The 21,816-nt window shown below is 46.2% G+C and overlaps 2 protein-coding genes across 5 annotated transcripts in view; both read right to left on the reverse strand.

Moving 5' to 3' along the window:
• Positions 1–14,326, reverse strand: part of PRR5L (proline rich 5 like) — a 95,566-nt gene extending 81,240 nt beyond the window's left edge. Inside the window, exons 1-5 of the mRNA XM_084522158.1 lie at positions 14,119–14,326; positions 13,019–13,195; positions 11,213–11,445; positions 9,440–9,553; positions 4,566–4,686 (exon numbers count right to left, since the gene is read on the reverse strand). The gene's annotated coding sequence lies outside the window, so the exon portion shown is untranslated. The remainder of the gene's footprint in view (positions 1–4,565; positions 4,687–9,439; positions 9,554–11,212; positions 11,446–13,018; positions 13,196–14,118) is intronic.
• A 465-nt stretch (positions 14,327–14,791) lies between these two features.
• The window catches only part of LDLRAD3 (low density lipoprotein receptor class A domain containing 3), a 136,831-nt gene continuing 129,806 nt past the window's right edge, over positions 14,792–21,816 (reverse strand). For 3 of the 4 annotated variants that reach the window (XM_084519687.1, XM_084519686.1, XM_084519684.1), the window contains 2 exons: positions 21,286–21,631; positions 14,792–19,710 (listed from right to left, as the gene is read on the reverse strand). In XM_084519687.1, the coding sequence (XP_084375813.1) occupies positions 19,449–19,710; positions 21,286–21,631 (608 nt within the window). In that variant the 3' untranslated portion in view covers positions 14,792–19,448. The remainder of the gene's footprint in view (positions 19,711–21,285; positions 21,632–21,816) is intronic. The other variant, XM_084519685.1, reaches the window with a different exon arrangement.

A 21,816-nucleotide genomic window follows, 5' to 3' on the forward strand; every position in this document is an offset into this window, starting at 1 on the left:
TCCATTCACTCGTCTGTGACTGGGGAGATGAATTGGCTGGGTTGTAAGAAATTTCGTGTATTTGAATTCCCCCGGTACTCCTGCCTGTGATGCATGTGCCCCTGCAGAGCAGGGGGGCTGTGGTGCCTCTGAGTGCTCTGAGCCTGGATGATCCAAGGTTGACTCACAGACACAAATTTAATCCACACAGCTCTTGCCCAGGGTGGTTCGGTTGGAGCTGCCTGGTTTTCCACCCTTTGCTGTGGGATTTGCTATAGGATTAATCTGTCCTGGGGGGCAATACGGCTTGGGCAGGCCCTTGGGAGGGGCCTGCAGAGCCTGCAGATCCAGCAGCACCTCAGCAGTGGAGAAGGGCAGGGAAATAAATATAGACTTCTTTTTTTTTTTTCTTGTAGTCAACCAGGGACCTCATGATTGCCATTTATTGCCTTATTAACCCACTTTTATTACCGCATTTATGATGTTTGGAAATCCCACACCTGACGGAGAAAGGCCTGCGATGAACCAGCTATGCTCAGGTGTTGTCCTTCATTAGGGCCGGCCCACAAAGAGGTTTACGGGTCCATTGCTATCCCCTCGAGATCTATCGTGTCTCGACTTGGGCAGAAAATATTACAAGCTCTTTTAAAACCCTGAAACAGCCCCTCAGACTGCTGCTGCCTCTCACCCTCCCTCACGTCCTCGGGACTGCCCCAGCAGGAACCCCAAGCACACCACAGCACAGACCAAGCCCCCCCCATGTTGCGCGCACCTCTGGCCTACAGCACGCTGCTCTTTCAAAGCACGTCCGTGGATTGCTAACACCTGGCCAAAATTAGACTTCGCAAAACCTTTGGCTTGGAGGATCGATACCTATAGATCACCAGAAAGAACACAGCTTGCATTGAAAATATCCCCACTAATCCTAGCCCGCCCCCAAAGGGTCAGACCCCCCGGGGCAGGCAGTGCTGGGCGCACACAGGACGCATCTGTGCCCACGGTTTCGGTGCCTGGTTCGGTCAGCCCTGCCTCCAGCTGCTACAGCAGCAGCACCAACTGGGCGGCAGCTCAGAGAGGAGTTTTTGATGCCAGGCAGTGCTTTAAATCGTCGGTCAGTGTTTGCAATTCAGTGGGCTGTAAGCAGGAAGGTCTCCAGATAAGACCATTAACTGCTGCATAAGGGCTTTTGTGCCTAGCTCCTAGTTGGCAACAAAATTGTGCTGATTCTGATGCAACAAGCTTTAATCCTGTTACGTTATCGACTGGATATTGCTGGGTTTAAACATTCCCAGTAGACACAATGTCCTTGAAAACTCATTGTCTCGCTAATTCCCAGCGTTTCACTTGAAAGCATAATCCTAAATATCACAGCAACCAATGGCCACAGCACCCTGCATCCACTCTGGGACCTTGTTCTGTCTGGTATTTCCTACATGACCACAATCCACCGATCCAGCCTCAGCAGTGCTGCTAAGAGACTAAGAGATGATGGATCACCCTAAAACCACACATCCTGACAGTCGGGGAGGCAACCAGGGAAGAAATACCTCAGGAAAGGGAAAGTCTTTCAGAAGAGCAGTAAGAAGGAGAGGGCACAGCAGCCACTGTCACGCACCTGAGTTTGATTGCAAACCGAGACCGCTCGTGGGTGACTCCTTCAAGAGCAATGTCAGTCCAGGGCTTTAAGCTCCCGAAAACCTCCCGGTTCAGCCACTCAGCCCACCACGGTTAAGCAAGCGCCCACATCAGCACATTTTGGGAGTGTGATAAGCACATCACTGCAGTGGCACGGCATAAGAGAAACAAAGAACTAAAGCAGGAACAACAGCACCCAAAGATTCTTTCTGTAAGACAAAGGAAAGGAATGAAAAGTAAGCCACGGTGTTTTCAGAAGAGGGAGCCAGAGAGAATCAGACAGCCCGGGAAGACACTTCTGTCTCTCAAAATGAGCTGCCTCTGCCATGCCTCAGTCAGACAGGACCTGGTTGGGTTGGAAGTGCCAGGTGAGGCCGTGCTGTGACTCCTGAATGGCCGGGGCTGATGTGTCTCACCGCATGCGGTATTTTAATAAGATTTAATAGAAAATTTAATAGAAAAGGATTCACAGGAGGTGAACCCACTCCAAGCACCCACTCTGCAAGTTTCCCAGCCCCAAACCCTGAGCTGTTCACAACCAGCATCCACCCCAGCAGTGCTGGGCTCCGAGCTCTGCAGCGCTCAGGACAAGATGCAGTTCACGTGCAAGCCACCGAGCCCCTGTTGCAGCAGCAGCTTGCACAAACAAGCTCCTTGAGTATGCCAGGGAGTCAGCTCTCACACCAACATTTTGCCTTGCACTCTGTCCCCTGCTGAAGATCTGCAGCTCTGTGAGTCTCCTACAGCGCTTCTGCCCTGCAGGTGAGCAGCAGCCCGGAGCGACAACTGGCTCAGCCCAGGGCAAGGATCACCACCTCTGCGAGCAGATCCCCGCGGCTTTCGGTGCCTTCAGCTTTATCAGGAGGAGCCAGGGAACATCAAATGTGATGGCAGCAGCATGAGTGGGCAGCAAAGGCCAGGAAGCACAGAAAGGTTTTGGGGAATCTGGGATGGAGAGGTCAGCGTCTGGTATGCAAAACAGCCAATTTCAAGATTAACTCCCATGTGATGCGAGAGGCCTCACAATTAGCTCCAACGCTTGCCTCAGGCTCATCAGCCAATTTTCTCATCTGCTCCTGCACCCACACACTGTGCAGTCCCCGTTGCTTAGAAAACGCAGCAGGGGGGTGGAGGAGAGAGGCCTGCCCCGGTCACACACGTTCTGCTCCCGGGGACAGCACCTGACCTGAAGGGGATGGGGAGCCTGGATGTAAATACCTGGTCGGCTCAGCTTTGTGCATAAATTACATGGACAGAGCAAAGGTACTTGCAGGTCTCGGATTCACAGCCCTGTAATTTTGGCTCTGCAGAGAAGACTGAGCATGGCAAACATCAGCGACAGAGCAGAAGGAACAGATATGCTTCTGAGCTGGGCAGCAGCAGGGACTGGTGCTGGGGTTTTCAGCTCCACCTGCAGGAGCTCCCAGCAGTCAGGCACCCAAACAGGACCCCACTGACCTCTTCGGTCAACTTGAAAGCAGTAAACATGTATTTCCCCTTTACATTGCTCTTTTGTATGTGCTTAACAGCGAAAGGGTTAACGTGGAGGAAGAAGTCCCCCGATACCCTCCTTTGAATGTGATGGAAATGTCGAGTGACCCCTCTGGTCCAGCGTGCTCGCTCAGACCAGAGGCTGCTTCCTCATTAGCAACAATAAATTCAAAGCAGATGGGGAAATCGCGCTCCATTCTCTGATCCAGCTTTCAAAGTCCTTTGATTTCGGAATCCCTCAGCTGCTCTTTGACTTTCCTCGCCTGTCAAATTCCCTGGCAAGATTGATAGGGTCTGGACAGGGGGGACATCAGCGCAGATTCTGGTACCGGCTCTCTCCCCTGCTGAATCTCCCACATCTGACCATGTTAATTGCAGCTCCTCTCTCTGCCTTTGATGTAAAGCCTTGCTTTGATTTTTTCCTATCCTTCTTCCATCACCAGTTTATTACAACACTTTGTAAGGGTCAACGGCCAACTCCTTGCCATGTCTGCATAGCTTCCTTTATAAATAAACAGCTGCCTGCGTGTCACGAGGCCAGGCCAGAAACTGCTCAAAGTTACTGAAAGGTTGCTTAGAGAGTTCTCTGTTTTTTCCACGCCATAAGCCGAGAGGCATGAAGCAAGGGAAAGTTTAGAAAGAACAGCAAAACAGCACCTAAGCATGAAAGTCTCTCCACAAATGACGCCCCAGCAAATGTAGCACGAGGACAGGGTCAGTGGATGAGTGTGATCGCTCATCTCTCCACATCAAAGCTGGCAGAAAGCTGGGCTGATGGTCTCCACAGACCAACTCCAGCAGGAGCCTGATAAAAGGTCATTTCTAACGCCTCTTTCTCCGAGCTGGTACTAAACACTTCCCAACCCTGTGCCCCTCTACTTTTTAAAATTATTAAACAAAGTTATGTTCCCAGGTTGCCAGCCTGGATCTGACATTTTAGCCAATTTCTACTTGGCAGTGGGAGAACAAATGATCCTTTCCCAGCCTTTTACATGTTTGAAGTTTCCCCTCATGCCTCCCCTCACAGCATCCGAGGCTGCTTGAAAGGGCGCAGTGAAATAGAACCGCTCACACCCACCTGATGAACAACGCTGCCTCCACTTTGACCCTGAACAACCTGCAGCCTCCCACGGGTTAGCGTTAGGCTGCAGCCCCAAGCCTTTCTTGTGCAGCCTCTCCAAACACACAGCAGGCTTTACCCGCACAAACCATCACGTTTTAAGCTGCGTGCCGTGTAGCTGTTAACAGACACCTCCTGCCAAAGGCGCTGAGATGAGAAGGTTTTGCAGAGAGGACACAGAACCTGAGTGATTTACATTGGCCACGTCTTCACCGCCTTCCTGGACTCCAGCTCAGCTCCCAGGCCCACTGCACCTGTCCTATGGACATCCCCCAAGCCTTTACCTCAGTGAAAGGTTTTTAGCAGCACTCCTCTCTGCACTGTAGAGGCTCCTTCTCACCTGCCATCCCAGAGGGCAGCCACACGTCCTCGGGGAGCTGTGCAGGAACACTTCTGGAAGGCTGGAGAGGTCCCAGCTGTTCTGGAGTCCTTCTGCCTGGCCCCATCCCTTTGCAAAGGCTCTGGAAGACCACAAAAAGGTTTGTCTAAGCAAGGCAAGCTTAAATGGTTAAAAGCCATTGCACCACACCCAAACCTCTAGGAAAGCCTAGGCAATAAAACCAGCCACAAATAACATTCTGGAGGTTTTACCACACTCAGAGCTGGGGAACCAAGAGTCTGCTAAAGCATAGCAAAATTCACTTTTAGGCATTACTGTGATTATTCCTTATTGTTTCCAAAAAGGTGGCAACACTTCTTACTAATTGATGGCTACTTGGATGCCTCAGCTGCCACTGTGCTGCACGTGGCAGGCAGCGAAAGCAGGGGTAAATCAGAGACCTTGCTTTAGCTAGAAGCCAGCTCTCCCATCTCTGTCAGCAGTATTGGGCTCACGATGCACACATCAGCAAAAAGCTAATTCCTTGTAATGAAAAACAACCGTGTCTTAATTGTGCTTTGGCCTAGACATTCAGATATCCCAGTGCTCGATATCCCAGCTTTTGTCCTCAAAACCACAGCAGGCAACCTAAGTTTTGACACAGCCTGTCGGAAGGCCGAGCCTTAGCACTGGTGTATTCAGCGTGCACAGGGCAGCAGCACCCTTTGGAACACACTTTGCAATTCCCAATCCCGTGGGTGCTTTTGGAGATCTCCCTGTTGTGACCCCTCTTCTCCAGAGGGCGCACGGACAACGCAGGCATCTGAAACACCAGCCAGGAGCCACTGGTCCTGTCCTGCTCCCGCAGCTCAGGCTGTGGCTCCTCTCTCTGCCTGTGAGGCACAGCAGGATGAAAGCCGGACCCATCGCTTCTTCCTCGCTTTCACAGAAGTTGAAATGCTTCAGTTCTCTGCCAGGGACTGCACAGCAGTCTGCGTGATTTCAAGGCAGGGCTAGCTTGTTGTTTCAGTCCTCACCAGAGAGAGCAGCGGATGCTGTGCTGAGGACAAGAGGAATTTGCTCTTAAGTTACATATTTATTATTCAATAAACCTAGCAGAAAGCACAACGTGATACTAAAGTTTCTCTGCGAGAGTGAGCAGCTGTCACAGTTGTTTTGGCACGGAACTGAGCTGCAGCAAGCTGGGCCATCGGGGCAGCCGGGGCTCCTATTTATTTCCTCTGTGGGAGATGTGATCATAACAATTGTAACGATCAGAGAAAAGGGTGCAGGAACAAATCAGGAACTTGCCACAGAGCAAGGGAAGGTGCAAGGTGATGCTTCCAGGCAGGCTGAAAAACTGTCCTTTGATGATCACGGAGGTGCTGAACACGGCTCTGCCTTCCTCCACCCTTCGGGGTGCAACGAGGCACCAGAGACACGAGGAAGCCTTTTGTTCACAGCAAACAAAAGCCAAGCAAACAAAACAGATTTCTAGTCCAGCAAGACAGAACAAAGAAAAATTTGGCTGTGTGCTAATGAGGGTGCTGCGGAGACTTCAGCCAACAGAAGGGAACAATTAATTTTTACTGGCTGTATCACAATGTCAGATGCCGAAATAACAAAGCTCTGGAGATGTGCTTGTCTTGGCTATTGATTTGCTTGTCACCCTGCATGTAGCTGAGTGCAGATGAGGGAGGGGTTAATCTGGAGCTAAACATACTTTTAAATCTCATTGTTTCCCTCCCAGCCTTAGGAGCTACGCCTGAAACAAAGGTGTCACCTTGCCTCGCCTCTTCCCACCCTGAGGAATTTCATCCTAGTCCGAGTGAACCACTTGTAACTTCCCAAAGTGCCCAGCAGCTCAGAAACTGCCTCCAGCACCGTGGTACGGGCCAGCAAAACGGGCTGCAGGGAGCTAGGAAAGTGGCCATAAAGGGGAGATGCAACAGCACCTGGGGTGAGCAGCAACAGCATCCCTCACGGGCTTCCCCACTGCCTGTCCTGCAGTCTTAGGGCACAGTCCACTGCCTGCCTTTACCTCGGACTTGGAAGTAAATTATTTCTGGTCATTCTGCCTCCTCACGGAGGTTTATAAATCTTAATACACGGCTCACAAAGCGCTCTGCTGTCTCCAGAAAGCAGAGCTGGAAGGTCAGCACGTTGCAGCACCAGCCTGCCTGCTGGCACGGAGCGGGGACAGCCCAGAGATGGTGCAGAGGGAGCAGGAGAGGGGAGGGAGTGAGGCAGGCAGCCCAGGAGCCATGCTCTCCCAGCCCTCTTCTCGACTCTGGGAGAAAGATCCTCTGCCTGCTATAACACAGCCTAATATCCAGAGGGTCACAGCTTTAGCACTTGCCCCAGGCCTCCCAGAATCTCTAGCACAACATTTCAAATTGCATTAGTTTGGGAACGGAGGCAAACAATTTCTTCCCCCCCCAGGCGATGTTAAAATAGAAAGTAAACAAATGTCACTGCGAATACACGCAGCCCCCAGGACAGCGGCGAGATGCACAGACACTGCCTGACCCCCATGCTTGGACAAGCCTCTGTTTCCCTGTCTATCACCCCACCACTTTCAGGACAGAACAAAACGTCTCTCTTTGAATATCAGATTATGAAAGATGATCAAACACCTTCCCACTTGCATGCTGGTCCAGTTGGTGAATAACACGAGGAGTGGTGGTGGTTTGTTCTCAGTTTTCCATCACCTTCCTTCTCCCAACCTCCTGCATGATTTGCTCTGTCTGGCTATTTCAAAGCACATCTTTATTATGTACTTTTACTCTATTCGGATCGCCATCTGTTTGTTTCATTAGCTGCCTCATCTGTGGGGTGGGTGTATTTAGCAGGGCATTCAACATTCAGCAATTAATAGCCTTGGAAGCAACATCATCGACTGGAAAATGACAAAGTGCTTTTCTTTGACGTTTTTCAGAGACCTGCCTAAAAGCACCCCGATGCCAATTTCTCGATTCTTTCCCCTCCTCGTTTACCTTTAACTGAGAATCACTGCTCTACCTGCAGACCAAAGAATAAATGCTTCACATGTTTCAAAGGCAGGCTGGTAAATAACCAGGCTAATCCTCGATGGATTCACTTATTTATCCGAGTGTTCAGCTCTCAGAGAAGCACGGTGCTCCTGCTGGACACCATCCCAGAATCACCAGCCCCTCTATCCCACCTTCACTGGGGTCAAACCTAGCAGCGAGCGCTCCGGGCTGGCGGTTCACGGGCGGGCACTCATTAGATTAACGAGAGGGCCGTCACAGCCCACGGAGAAAAATGCACAATGCCATAAAATAAGCAGGCATAAAAAGGGGAGCGTTTTTCAGCCACAGTGCCAGTGCCACACAGAAGACAAAGGATGATTTTTCTTGTCTCTAGCAGGGAGTGCAAGGTTGCGGGGACGTGATGGCGATTCATTGATCTAGGAAAAGATCCGAGTCATTTCTTGCTGACCCAGATGGAGAGCAATGAATTCAGCCTCATGTCCATGTGCCCCCTTGTAGCACGGGATGAAAAATAAACCCGGCCTGCGAAGGAAAAGGACACTATTGCATTGCATTTGATTATATTGGATTGCATTTGATTAGTGAGGGCAGCCTGACTGCCGGGGAAAAACAGAGATCAGGCAGATGAGAAGCATGAAGTGGCACACAGTGATTTGTTTCTTCACTGGGCCATTAACTCAGCAGTAACCATCCCAGATGTTTTATAGTTTCAGATCCTGGATTTGAAAGGTTCTTCCTTAGGCTGTGACTCCTAGACTCACCAGACTAGAGCCGAAGCTATAATTTCCTACTGGATAAGACAAGACACTTGAAAAACACAAACACGTCGTAACTAACACGCTGATAATCAGCCTGAACCCGGGCTTCTCACAGAGAAGGATGCTCCCACTTCTATCTGCACGGGCCACTGACTATGACAAATCCCTGCATTAAGACAGGGTGAGCGGTGCCTCAACCCCCAGGGATATCTGGTGCTACCAAGCCATAGCTGATGTACTGCTGGGAGACGCTTCTCCAACCTGCTGCCTCTGAAGAGATGCTTGCTTCCTTCCCACAGGCCACCTAAGGACAGGACAGGCAGGATAGCTCTGGTGGGACAGGAGAACCAGGCAGCTGGTCAAGTCACAGCAGTGCAGGAGCCCAGACCAGCTCCATTGCTGCAAGCCAGAGGACAAAACCCATTGTACATGACAGTACAAAATCCTTACAAGGCTGCCTCATCCCCTGTTCCGACAGAACCACGGGCAGATGTTGGGCTGTGAGAACGTCCCAGAAAAGTTCAGCGATGGTCTTTAACTGCCTGAGTCACCTTCCATCAGCAGGGCACTGCCCAGCAGTCCCGTAAGCAGATGTAAAAGGACTGCCATGGCAGACTGCAGCCCTCAGGCTGAGCACGTGCTGAAGCACCAGGTCTCCACCACAGGGCAATGCAATGGGAAGCTGACAGAGATCTAGCCACGGGCCCAAGCATGACAAGAAATTCTTCAGGGTCTCCTCCATTAAACTCGCAGAATAAACAGAGATGGGGGCAGACAGACCCAGTGACACTTCCCTAGCAGAAGAGGGAAGGCTCCCCACCACCTCTGGGGGCCCCTTGTAGGCCTCTTGCTTCTTGGCTGGCGGTGAAGTCAGTTGCTCTCCAGAGACTGCAGCATGTTCATGACAACATTTCATGTTAAAGAGCAACAGCTCCAAGCTTTTGTTAGGAGATATCACAGCCTTAACACCACCTAAATCTTACCTCTCCCTTCCTCCCCCTCACTTCTTCCTCTTTCCCTTTGGATCTGTCACGGTCCATTTGGTAAAGATGAACCACTTTGCTTCTGTTTAAGGGGGTGCTTGTATCCCATAACATGGCGAAGGGCTTTCAGACTGGCTTACCCCATGGCTCAGCTGCCATACGCAGTCACTGGAAGAGGAAGACGCCTGAAATCCTCAGTGGGAAAACATCCAGCAGTCCACGATCTCCTCTCATGCTGATCTCGTCTCAGTGACCTGAAAAATAAAAATCCCAGGAGTGATTAATTACTTAAAGGCTTTCTTACTTCAGAAGTAGGGCAGCAGGTCACAATCATCATCAAAGGACAACTCAGCACAGCTCAGCAGGACAAGGGATGAACCAGTTGGAGGTGATTGTCTCAGCTCAGTTCTGCCTCTGCTTCCATTGAAAACAGCATCTATTTCTTTGAGAGAACATAAAGTCCTCAGGTGTGCCTATGCAGTCACGCTTTGGGTCACTCGGACATCCTGGCCTGAAGCTGCCAGTGCCACCCAGCACGCCGCGTGGCAGCACCAGCTCCGTGGGGCCCTGACACACAACACCCACCTCAGCCCTCGCTGCTGCGTGCCGCACACCACACCTGACCTGCGCTGGAAACTGAGCTCCTCTGCTTGCTTCATCAGATTAATACACACAAAAAATGCTATTGGCACACTGGCAGGCTCTTAATAATGAGTAATAGTTGCAACCGAGGCTTGATTAACGAAGGGAAGGGTTAATGTCAGCATCTGTGTGACTGAGACTGCGAGCAGAGATTAGGGGAAACACCCATCGCATCTCCAAGCTCCTGCCTGCTTCATCTTCCTTTTAAACAGAACCTATTTGGGACAGTATTAAGGCAATTGGGCTCATTACATTTTTGTATTTTTTTTTCTTTGTCTTTTGCAGACCACAGACTTTTTCTTCCTCCGGTCATCATCACCATGGGAAATTTGCTCCTAAGCTCCTGTTAATTCTTTGCTCGCAGTCTTTAATGGCCCCGATCTTGCAAGGCTTTTCATTCATCCAGCCACCACCAGGCCACGAGAGCACCGGGGCGCTCCCCACCATGCCCCTTCCTCCAAGCAGAGATAAGAGCGCAGCGATTTTAAAAGCAGGAGGTGAGATGAAAGCGCCTGCTTCAGATCAGACACCACTGCCATTCCATAATTAACTTCACCTAAATTTTCAAAGGAAGAAAAAAAAAAATCCAGAAATCATTTCAAACCACTCTCTCCCCCACACGTTAGTCATCTCATTCTCACTACTGGTATCAAGGAAAGAAAGTGGGGACTTTCTTCTTTTTCTTAAATAATATCACCAAGCCACCCTTCAAAGCGCTATCTTGAGCTCATTTTTCAAATGTCAGCATAAAAGGCAGCCGGGTCGCTCTCTTCTCTCTGTAGTTTCCCACATCACTTTGGGCTACCTATATGCTCGGGTTAAAAACAACATCTCCTCCTCCTACTTCCCCCCTTGCTCCCTTTCCAATGGTGTAAAGCAAAAGCTGGCGGCATCAGTCATCTGGCAAGGTGTTGCTACAGCCCCTGCACCCATAACCCTACAATTCACACACAAAGTGCAGTTTGCATCTATATCAGCATTATTTATGGCACGCTGCTTGCAATACACCCTAGCTCCCTTCTGGGAGACGTTCACAGTCCGTTCGTATTTGTTAACCTGTGGAAACCTCCCAAAATGCCTACTCACGATTAATTGCAAACTTATTCTAGAACAGAAGCCTCCACGCAGAGCTATACAGAATAACTGTTTCAGTAAGTCTGCAAATATAAATAATGCAAACAAGTACCTAGAGGTTAGGCGAAAATACAGAATTTAAATTTTTGTTTCTACTGCTGCCCTAATTTTTCTGAAAAAGAACTTGAAAGAGTTACCTGCAGGTCCAGACTTCCCTTTGTCTTTTTTCTTAAATCTGCAAGCGATACGCTTCTGTAAAACTGAATGGATCCAGAAGATTATAAATGGCTGGATCAGACAGCACACACCCAATGGTCGGGAGGCTGGATCTTGGAAGATGACAGTTTTGTTGTTCCCCAAACCAATCTTGATGTCTGTCCCTGTTTCAGATGTTCTCACTTACAAAAGAGTGCAAATCTTTCTCACACCCCTGCAATGGAAAAAAAAAGGAGTCAGCTGTTAAGAGTAACAAGAGCAGTTAGTTGCTTGAGAAGCATGACTTCAGCAAAGAAGCCAGAGGATTTCTATCTAGCTTCCTGAAGGAAGGTGACAATCATTCCAGAGTTATTTTCACATACCAGACAGACCAACATGTGCTGCAGAACCTGTAACAACCACAGCTTTCACAGCAGTGACTGCTGTCTCAGCACCAGGCCCACCAGGGCTCACAGCACAGGAACTTCGAAGCCTGGGGCCAAGCAGCTTCTGGAGGCAGGCTTCACTAATGAAAACCTGCTCCATCTCTCAGGTGGGCACGCTCTTTTCTTTCTGTAGAAGCTCAGGTACTGTATTATTTTACATAATCCATGTCTTAACCAGCATATCTAACATGACACCTTAGAAGCAGGTATTTAAGCCAGCTCCATTACTTCTGAAGCAGAGCATTCTCCAAATCCACTCTGGATAATTCATCGGTTCTGCTGACTCCTCTGCTCTGCACAGCCTACCAGGGGATACTGATAAATACAGAACCAGATGCATGAACAATTTTTGCTCTCACCTTTGAATCATATTTGAGTAAACAGAAAACAGCCAAATATCAATGATGTTTTCTTAGTTTGCAAACTTGTTTACTGTGCAGCATTTAAATACTTCTTCAGGTACAACAGGTAGAATATAGAAACAAAACACAAGTTGGAAACACTGGTTTTCATTAAACATAAGGGAAAAATCCTCCCACATATAACGATACACTGGAAAGACAGCCTTCTCCATTGCAAATAAACCCTCTCAAATGTACCTGCTATCTCCTTGTGACCCGAATCAGGATTGTTTCAGTGAGCACATCCACGGTCCACTACAACACGAGGCCACAATACACAGCAAAGGCTATATGAAGAGCACTGCCCCTCTCTAGAAAGTATTGTGCAGTAAATTTTGTACTGTCCCTCCCATTGCACATTCAGCAGTCACAGGAGATGGTTCATCTGTGATGTGAAAAATTCAGGTCTCTCACTTCATAAGTGTTCCTATGCATGGAGATGTATAACCCCTTTGGAGGTTTAACATGTACCAACCAACCAAACAGATCTTCCTCTCCCTACCCCAAAGCTGTGCAAGCAAGTGTTACTTTGGATGCATTGTTGAGCAAACAGCGTTTTCTAAGATAACCCTGTCACAAATAAACGAGAAGAAAAATCTACTCTGTCAAATAAAACATCATACTTCTTCATCACTGTGCTGTGACATGGCTCACATTTGTCAAGGAAACAGCAGGTATCCCATACAAATGTGACAGACCACTCATTCATTCAATCAAATTGACACTGCCAGGGTGCTTTTCTTGAAACAAGCAGTTTCGGGTCAAACTAGACTATTACCCCTATTGTTCTTACACTGATGAAGGCTCTTGTGGTTTTGTGCTGAGAAATGACCACACTTAAATTTGAAGGAGTTACAGGCTGTGGCATTAAGTAATGAGATTTTGTTTTGTTTTGTTTTTACCTCAAGGTGACTGGTATGAATTAATCTTAGGTGAGATCTACTGAGGAAAAAGTACTTGCCTCTACACTGGCTGTTGAGAAGAATAGAGGCATTGATGGTCCCAAATCAGTTCTCAATGAAAAAGTGGTCTTCTCTGTGGTCTTCAGCAACTGTAGGACTGAAACTCTTTGGGTGCACTCCCACAGAAATGCTAAGGGCCGGATCAGCAGCGGTTCCCTCAATGTGGCCTTAAGGAACTGTTGGGATTTTGGGAAGCAGAGAATCACGTTTCAGTTTAGCTATTCACACTATGTTTTGTGGATAAACAGAAAATTTAATTCCCTAGAGAGATCAATCCAGTACTTTTCCAAAGGGCTTTATGCAATATGCATACCCTCAACTCTCCTTTGAAAAGCGCACTTGAAGAGCTGTGAATTTCCACATGAAGACGCCTCTACTTCAAGTAATAACAGCACATCATTTTGGACTATAGCTCCCCAAAAGGTGAAAAGCCTCTTAGCTCTCTCACCAATAGATAACCGAGGCTGAAAGATTAGGAGGCTGCCACAAATCAGCAAGAAAAGACACCATAAAATCACTGCTGAAATAAACTGCATATTTAATTTTTGAGGTGTAAAAATTAAGGTCTTTAAACAAATTGGAAGCAGAGAGAATAAAAATGATTAATCAGGGAGCTTAGCTGGAGAGCATGCTATTTGTTTTCATAAGCGGCTGTCTTCTGAATCAACATTTCTGAAGCGTAGCCCTTGCTGGGACATGACTGAATGAGCTGGCTCCAAGCTCCCTCCCCGCGGAGGACGCATTGTGGCAGCATCAACAGATCCTTCTCCCTTGCGGTGCTGGAGTGAATTCTGAATCCACAGCTCTTTATTTTGGGGGCAGTTTGCCAGTGTCAAACAAAGATTACTGTCTGAGCATTTTGGTGAGGGTATGTGACTTAATTAACTGGGATAATGATAAAACTGACATGCCTTTGCCAAGGTAGAGAGTGGAGATGAGTCATGGAAGTGAAATATGTCAGCCTCCATATTCTTTTTGAGACAGAAATATTTTGACATGGTATTCGGAGCCATTTTCTTCAGACTGTGAGAATAACGTTGTCATAGAAAGGGTATTTCTTAACGCTAGCCCTCTGAGAGGAGTGTGGCTAATCACGTACCTCAGCAGGAAGAGTGGCTACGATCCAGACACAACGTGGGGCTGGGCTTGGTGGGCTGAGCAGTTCCCACGATGACGGCGGTGCTTGCAGCAGGCGTGTGCTGGGGGAAGCGCCCCGACGTGGGACTCCAGCCAGACACAAACCCTCCACAAAGCGTCTCAACTCGATCCTGGCTCACGTGGCTGGCACGTGGATCACGGAGCTGGACATACACGGGGATGTTGTACCGGGGGTGCATGTGGTGGGAAAGGGGCAGGCAGAAAGAGGGGGGTAGAAGCTAATGCTAAAGGCCCTGCAGCTCTGCTGATAAATCTGTATGCAGCACCAAGGCAGAGCACCAGGCTATGCCAAGGTCTCCAGAGCTTTACTACAGTCCAGAGAGCAACCCAACAGGGCTTCGGGGCCTCCTCTCTGACACCACAAACTGAATGGGAAGATAAGAAAGAAATTAAGCAATTTTCATCTGTATAAATATGAGACATACGTATCAGTATGCTTTTATACACATATGCACATGTGGGTTTCCATTATCACTTCCTTTCTTAAAATAGTGTTTAAAACCCCCACCGATTTATCAAAACTTCACAAGGAATGCAGAAGTTGGAGACTACCTCAGGTAGGTGGCTGTAAAGCTAACCCAAACGAGACTTGATGAGATAGGGGACATCTGCACTTGTGAACAGTATTAAAACACCGACTTTATTCAGGAATACAGAATACATTTTCAAAGATTTCCAGTTTACAAAAGTTTAAGACAAGGTTGGGTTTCAGCATACAACCTCCCTTAAAGCTCTTACATAAGATCTCAATTTCAAGTTGAAAAAAACTCAAATCAGTTATAAAAAAAAAAAAAAAAAAAAAGGAACAAATGAAGGCCACAATCCTGTACTTGGATACATTCGAGCAGAATCCAGCATGGTACTGAAATTCTTTCTGCAGTCACATATTTTAGTCCACGAGTGAGTTACAGCCCTGTGCTGATACAATACATTTCAGATCTAGTTCGAACTGCAAGAAGAGCACTTGTCTTACAATTTTAGTTCCTGGCATCATATGCAAAATAGCTACCAATGAGCAACAGTTAAAAACAGTACGTGCCATCTGATCACCACTTTAAAAATACAGCATTAAATCCCTCCTTCATGAAGACATTTTTAAATATTCATTAAAAATTAAATTCAGAATCAGTGTCCCTCTATCCTTTTCATCATTAATAGTTTTTCTTATCTACTAAAACCATTTGTCTTCTCTAAGATGTCTAAAAAGTAAAACGCACAAGATTAACAAGCTGCAGCATTAATTAAAACGAGAATCATCTCTTTCCTCCACCCGACTTCTAAATCTATCACGAGGGCCCTATTAGCTGTATCAAAGTGAAGTGGTGTAAATAAAACTGATTTGACTTAAAAGGAGGAGAAGAACGAATGCAGAGTTATTTAAAAATCGCATTGCAGTCAGTGTTGTCATGTATGTCACTGCAGACAAGAGCAGAGAAAATTATTCAGAGGCTCTCTTTTAAAAACATTACTGCCAATTTTCCATTAGCACAATAGCACCAGAGAGGTAAATTGCAATTTGCCTTACAAGGAACTTCAGATTACTACCAAGCAGATTCACTAATGGCCTAATTTTAAAATACACAGCACTCTGACTTCAGCAGAGGTTACACACACTCAGAACTTCTGCAGTTTAATTTATTTTTTTTTTTTAAATAACCCAAATCTTATTTCTAACAGGCTAAACCTAATTCCTTCATTTACCTCAAGCAGTCAGTCATTTCTTCAAATTGTTTTGTTGAAACAAATCAAATATATTAATCCCTGCTCTGAGTGGAACTGCTCATTCCAGTGGTCACTATTCAACACAGATATGGAACCAGAATTTGGCTCTGGAGGAAAACTTTAATCTGTTTTACTTGTGTGAGAATAGATCTTTGAAAGACCATTCATTTGATTAAATATTAAGTACAAAGGAAAGCTCCTGGAGGACTCACCTCAAACTCAAAGGTTAAGAGCAATTGCAAACAATGGAATGATTAATTCCAAGTTTACTGGCTACAGAAAAGAAATCCTACTACGTGGTATTTCACGAACATTTAGCTTCAGCCTTACAAGGCGAAGATCAAGGAACTGCAGGATTTTCAATGAAATATTTAATTTAATCAGCGTGGTTGTTGCTACCATGCTCCTCCAAAGATTCCACTGAATAATGCAGTATAGAGATGTATTAACACTACCAAAAGTGACACGTTATAAACAATTTCTGTGTGATACTACAGCAATTTCCAAAGCAACCTGCTAGCAAATCTGTTCTACATACCAGGAAACTGGAGTAAGATGAAAACCCTCCTTCAAGTTTTGGCATGCCCTTTTTGGAACAAGGTACTGAGCTCCTGTACTCCTCCAAGGTCAATGGTCCCCAACAGTAACAACAGAGAGGAAGACAAGACTTGGTTCTCTTTTTGGATCTCTAGACAATGATATGTAACAACACCCAGGAATGTAGTCAACAGCCCAGCAAATCAACATTCAATCAGAAAGGCACAATCTCCTTTTATAACTTGCATAAAAACTAAAAGATTCCTGTACAAAGATAAATACACCCTTAGCTGGAAGGGAAAATGTCACACCATTTAGAACGCTTTTTCCTCCTTTTTTTCTTTTTTCTTTTTTTTTTTTTGTAAAGTCCAAATGGATTATCTTAATGCAAAAGTTACATGAATATATACAGCCTGAAAGAGCATCTTATATATATAAATATGTACACGTATAACAGTGACTGACACAGACAGAAGCAGCAGGCTATGTCCACTCTTCTCCTACTTCCTAGCAATGCAAGGCAATGCTTTTCAGATGCCACAGGCAAACGTGTTTGGTTTGCACGCACCCTGGTGACTCTGAACACACATGGTGAAATGCAGCCCCCCACGGAAGGCTTGCCTGAGGGCTACGTGCCACATGATTTACGCTGGACACAATGATTTAGTTTCACTAGTGTAGCTTTAGGGCACTTCAACAGGAAACATAAAACTCTAACGAAACCACTGCAAACTTTTCAATAGTACAGTTGAAAGTATAAAACATTTTAAAAACCGCAACAGAAAAATGTTAAGGCCAGTTCTGAGGCTGTATTATGTAGCTCTTACAAAAGGCTGAGCAGAACCCGAAAGAAAGGCAAGGCGGCGCCAGGGCCTGGTGCTCACCCCTGTGCCACAAATTCAGCTACGTACCTGAGTTTAACCCACCTGCAGAACACAGAACACCCGTCTGCGGTGTGACAGGAACAGCTGCCTGCCTGGTGAGTTGCAAGGAGTGATTAATGAGCCAGGTCCTGCTTTGTGCAGGACAGCATAACTGCTCTGCTTGAGCTCCCACCACGAGTGGAATCTGCCCCAGTACTGCATATTGCTTTACAACCATTGCTTCTCCGGTGCACTGCAGGATAGGCTGCCTAAGCCCGTAAGAAAAGGCTGCTGTTAATTTGTTTCCAGAGTAAGCCAAGACCATAAGCTCTAGAGCTCTACAGTCTCCCCACAGTGCCATCTCACTCCTGAAGGACCTCTGCAAATCCCTCTGGTGCCTGCCTCCCACATACCATGTCAGTTGACATGGAAAAAAAAAAAATCACAAAACCAGTTCAGGTTTACGTGTGGAAACTAAGACTGAACTTGAGTCATTCTTCCACATATAGCCATTCTCAAGAATTCTTGAGTCCTGAACATCTAACTTTTGGGGGAAATAATTTACCTTATATACGGTGGAAAAAAGCAGAGGTTGTGGGAAAACAGTTTATGTCCTTTCCATTAAACAGAAAATCCTGTTTAATGACACTGTTCGTTACATGGAAGAGAAGTAGGAAATGTGTCTAATACACAAGTGGAAATAATTTTTCAAGGCCAATTTCTCTCTGGACAAGAGAAAGGCAGTGCATTATCTTCTGTATACTAAGCACAAGCACAGCACTGCGGTGGCATTTAAATTCACAGCTTACGTTCCCTCTTTCCACTCTGAACATCTTTACCTTTGAGTTGCTTTCTCAAGGGTCATTCAACACTGTGCACTGAAAGACATTTCGTGGGAGAACACTCTAAGAGTTAAGAAAAAAAAAAAAAGACAATGTTTTTCTAAAAAGACCAGAATTTCAACCAAATGAATATGAATAATGGCAAACCATAAAAAGCAATGAGAATATCATAAGAGAAACTTTGAAATTTTAGAGTTCTACAGGTACAAACAGAAGTAAACCTATGCAATACACTACTTACATACATAGAGTATTAAACATGTGTATCCATTCATGTACATAGGCACGGTCTAGATGATGCTAACAAGCCCCAAACCTTTCACTACATCACCTGCTTTGAGTTATTTCAAAGATTAACAAACTAGTCATTTACACTGAAGCTTTCCACGCTGGGTATCTGCTTCAGGATGGTTTTGGTGTTCAAGATCTAGCTGGAAAAGCGTTCTGGGTTTTTGTGTGTGTGGTATTTTGTTGTTGTTTGTCCAAGAAGAAATGCATGGAACAATGTTTTGCCATGCTTGAAAAGAAGTCTTGCGCCGGTTTGTTGAGAAGCTTCAGTGCCTCTGTGCTCAGCTGTGGAATTTGACAGATAAGCCAACCTTTGTGATTTTCCTGAGGAAGTCCATGAAAATTTGGCCTTGATACTAGCATCTGGGAAAAAAAACAACAATACATGCTTGTTTGCTCATTTAGAGAGCTGTTCTGTTGCATCCTCACAAGTTTAAACTTTGAAAATTACATTCAGAGTGAGAATGTTCCAGGCCAGGAAGAGAAGGGTCAACTATAGCATTTTCTGCAATTTGAGCACTGCCAGTGGGCTAGGACTGGGCTTCAGACCTCCAAGGTGAAAGACTGCCCCTCTCGTGCTTCAACGACCACCAGTTGGCACTCGGCAGTAGGAAGAAAAGGCTCGCACAAGGCAGCAGACAGTCTGCAAACAAGAGCTCTCTGGCATAGATTTTGTGTGCAACATCTGTATACATTATACATGCACCTATATACATTCATATACAGTACACATTCCAAGAAATACATCGCATCAGTTCTTCAACGTAGCACTGTTTCTCTTGCTAGTCTGAACTGGAACCTGCTTGCAAGAATACTGTGGAGAGCTGACGTGACTCCAGCTCTGTCTTTGATGAACTCAAAATGCTGAATTAAAAAATTAACTTAACATGGATTCAAATAAGTCATCACTGAGGCACATTCCTGCCCGAAACCTTTTAGGAACAGCAGATTAACCAACATAGACAAGAAAAAGTAAATCCCTTCCAGCACATCCCAAATGGGCATCCAAGCTGGAGCAGTTACACTTCTCTTTCATCAACATGGTTGACCAGAGGATCACTTGGATCTGTTGTCCTCTCAAGAAGAGTCCTGTGGCCATCCATGCTGTCATGGACATCTCTTCTCCGACTGCTGTCCGTGCCCTGAGGGCTTCCAGCCACGGGGGTGTCTGTGCTCACCAAGCTTCCCGTCCGTGAGCGGTAAGGAGGAAGATCTGGATGATTAGGGGATTCAGACTCAGGGCAATAAGGGGGTGGAGGAAGGTCAAACCAAGGTGGTCTGCTGTAAGACACACAACACAGTGAGAGTTACTGAAAACAGTGCTATGGAGTATGGAAGAGTTTTTTAGTTAAGAATAAAACGAGCAGTATTTCTTGGCATTTCTGTGATGACTCCTATCAGGTGATCTCAAACAGACCTCGGTGCCTTACAGCACTCATGTCATTCCAAAACCTCCACAGCACCATCAGGTACCAAGGTTTCTGGTCAAGAAGCAACACAGCTGATGACTTCCTGCTTAACATGCCACACTCGGATTTTCATTCATGTGTTTACGAACAAGTCTTGGCTCACCCTCAAAGAGGGCTGCAAGAGGTGAGATTTTTCTTCTGTAACATTTACACAACCTGAGAAAGCACTAAGAGAAAGTAAGTAAATTAAGCACTGGATTTATAGCTATGGATATAGATATAAACACAAGAGAGCTCTGAAGAAACCTCTGTTAAGCGACAGAGATTAATGGCTTACAGTCTACAAATAAATAATGAACTGTATTCTACACAAGACAAATTATTTTTGTTGTCATGATATCACATGAAGAGCAACTGCTAAGTAGGCATAGACAAAATGAGCACTGGATTCAGTAAAATCGTTTTTTTGGTTCTGGAAGTAAACGAGTAAAGGGACTGAAGGGCTTAGCAGACTGATGTGAGGTCTCAGGAGCAATTAGCTCTGAAATTGCTGATGGTTTGTATCAGCCCAGGTGCGAAGCGATTACAATCTGGACTGCTGCTCATTTAGTTGTCCTTACTAATGAAAAGATATCACTATTATGAATGTCAATATTAAGACAAGGAAGCTGCTGCCAAATGCAGCAGAGAAAAAGAACATAAATTATTATATTATCATTCCCAGAGTTTGCACTAAAGAATACCGACAGAGTGCAAGTGAACGATCTGGATCATCCAAGTTCATACCATGCCCTTTTTGTGCACTGAGGATGTCAGTTCAGCAGTTTTCTTTGGAAAGGATTTACAGATAGGGTTAAAACAAAGGTTAATGACCTACAAATAAAACCAGTATCGCTGCTACAAAAAGTAACACACCCACAAAGCTTCAAAGCACTTTCAGCTACTTAAAATAAGAATAGAGCTTTCTGTTTGAGTACTTCTCTTCTGTGGGTGAGAGGGGAAGTGGTACAGAGCAGAGGGACAACACAGTTTCTTGATGCCAAATGCAGATCTCAACTTCATATACTTATCACTCATCTCCAGCGTCATTTTTTTTTTTTTTTCGTTTTCAATAACATGTCCTACAGCCTAGCTGGCTTTGGGCAAAAATCCAAATTCAGTTTTCATGTTTTGATTCCAGACCAGCACAGGATATTTCTATGAGAGAAGCGATACATTTCTTTGCATTGTCCTGCAGTGCTCAACTGCACGTGCAGAGAGAGCACGACCTAAGTCTGCCTTACATGTCTTTAATACTAATAAGAGCAAGGGGACCCGACAGAATAGCAGCACAGTACCTCCATCAAAAGGAATAATAAGGGTAAACAAGAAGCACAGGTACACATTCACAGAGCTGCAACCAGCAGTGTGAAACTGGTGAGAACAGAATCGGCTCCCGTGTACGTACCTTTGGTCTAGCACAGCCTCTGAATAAGACGGCGGAGAGTCCAGATCCACGGGCCTGTGGTAGGCCTGGTTGGACATGTACTGGATCCCGTTGTTGACGTTGTACGTGACGCTGCAGTGGTGTGGGTGATCGAGGACCACCAGGCGGGACAGCAGGACGGGGTGCTGCAGGCGGTGCACCGGCAGGGTCATGAGGTTGTTGCGTTTTCGCTGGTGGTGCAGGACTAAGGCAAGAAAGGCCACAACGAGGACAAAAATGACGGAGCTGCCAATGATGGCGTACGTAATACTAGGGTAGTAGAGGAGCTGATTTTCTGAGGTCACGTAATCCTGTCCGCTGCCTGCCTCTGCAAGACAAGAGAAGGAAGCCTGAGGTAAGTTTCATGATAAAATTGTGTTCTTCAGCCTGCACTGTGCTTCCCATTAGCATGCTGTATGACATAGCAAGTTTTCCTTTCTTCTTCTGGATGGAAAGAAAATGAGCATATTGAAACCACTCGCATGCAATTCAGAGATTGGATGGCCATCACTT

This window comes from Aythya ferina, assembly GCF_964211825.1.
Source record: "Aythya ferina genome assembly, chromosome: 5".
NCBI classification, from domain to species: Eukaryota; Metazoa; Chordata; class Aves; order Anseriformes; family Anatidae; genus Aythya; species Aythya ferina.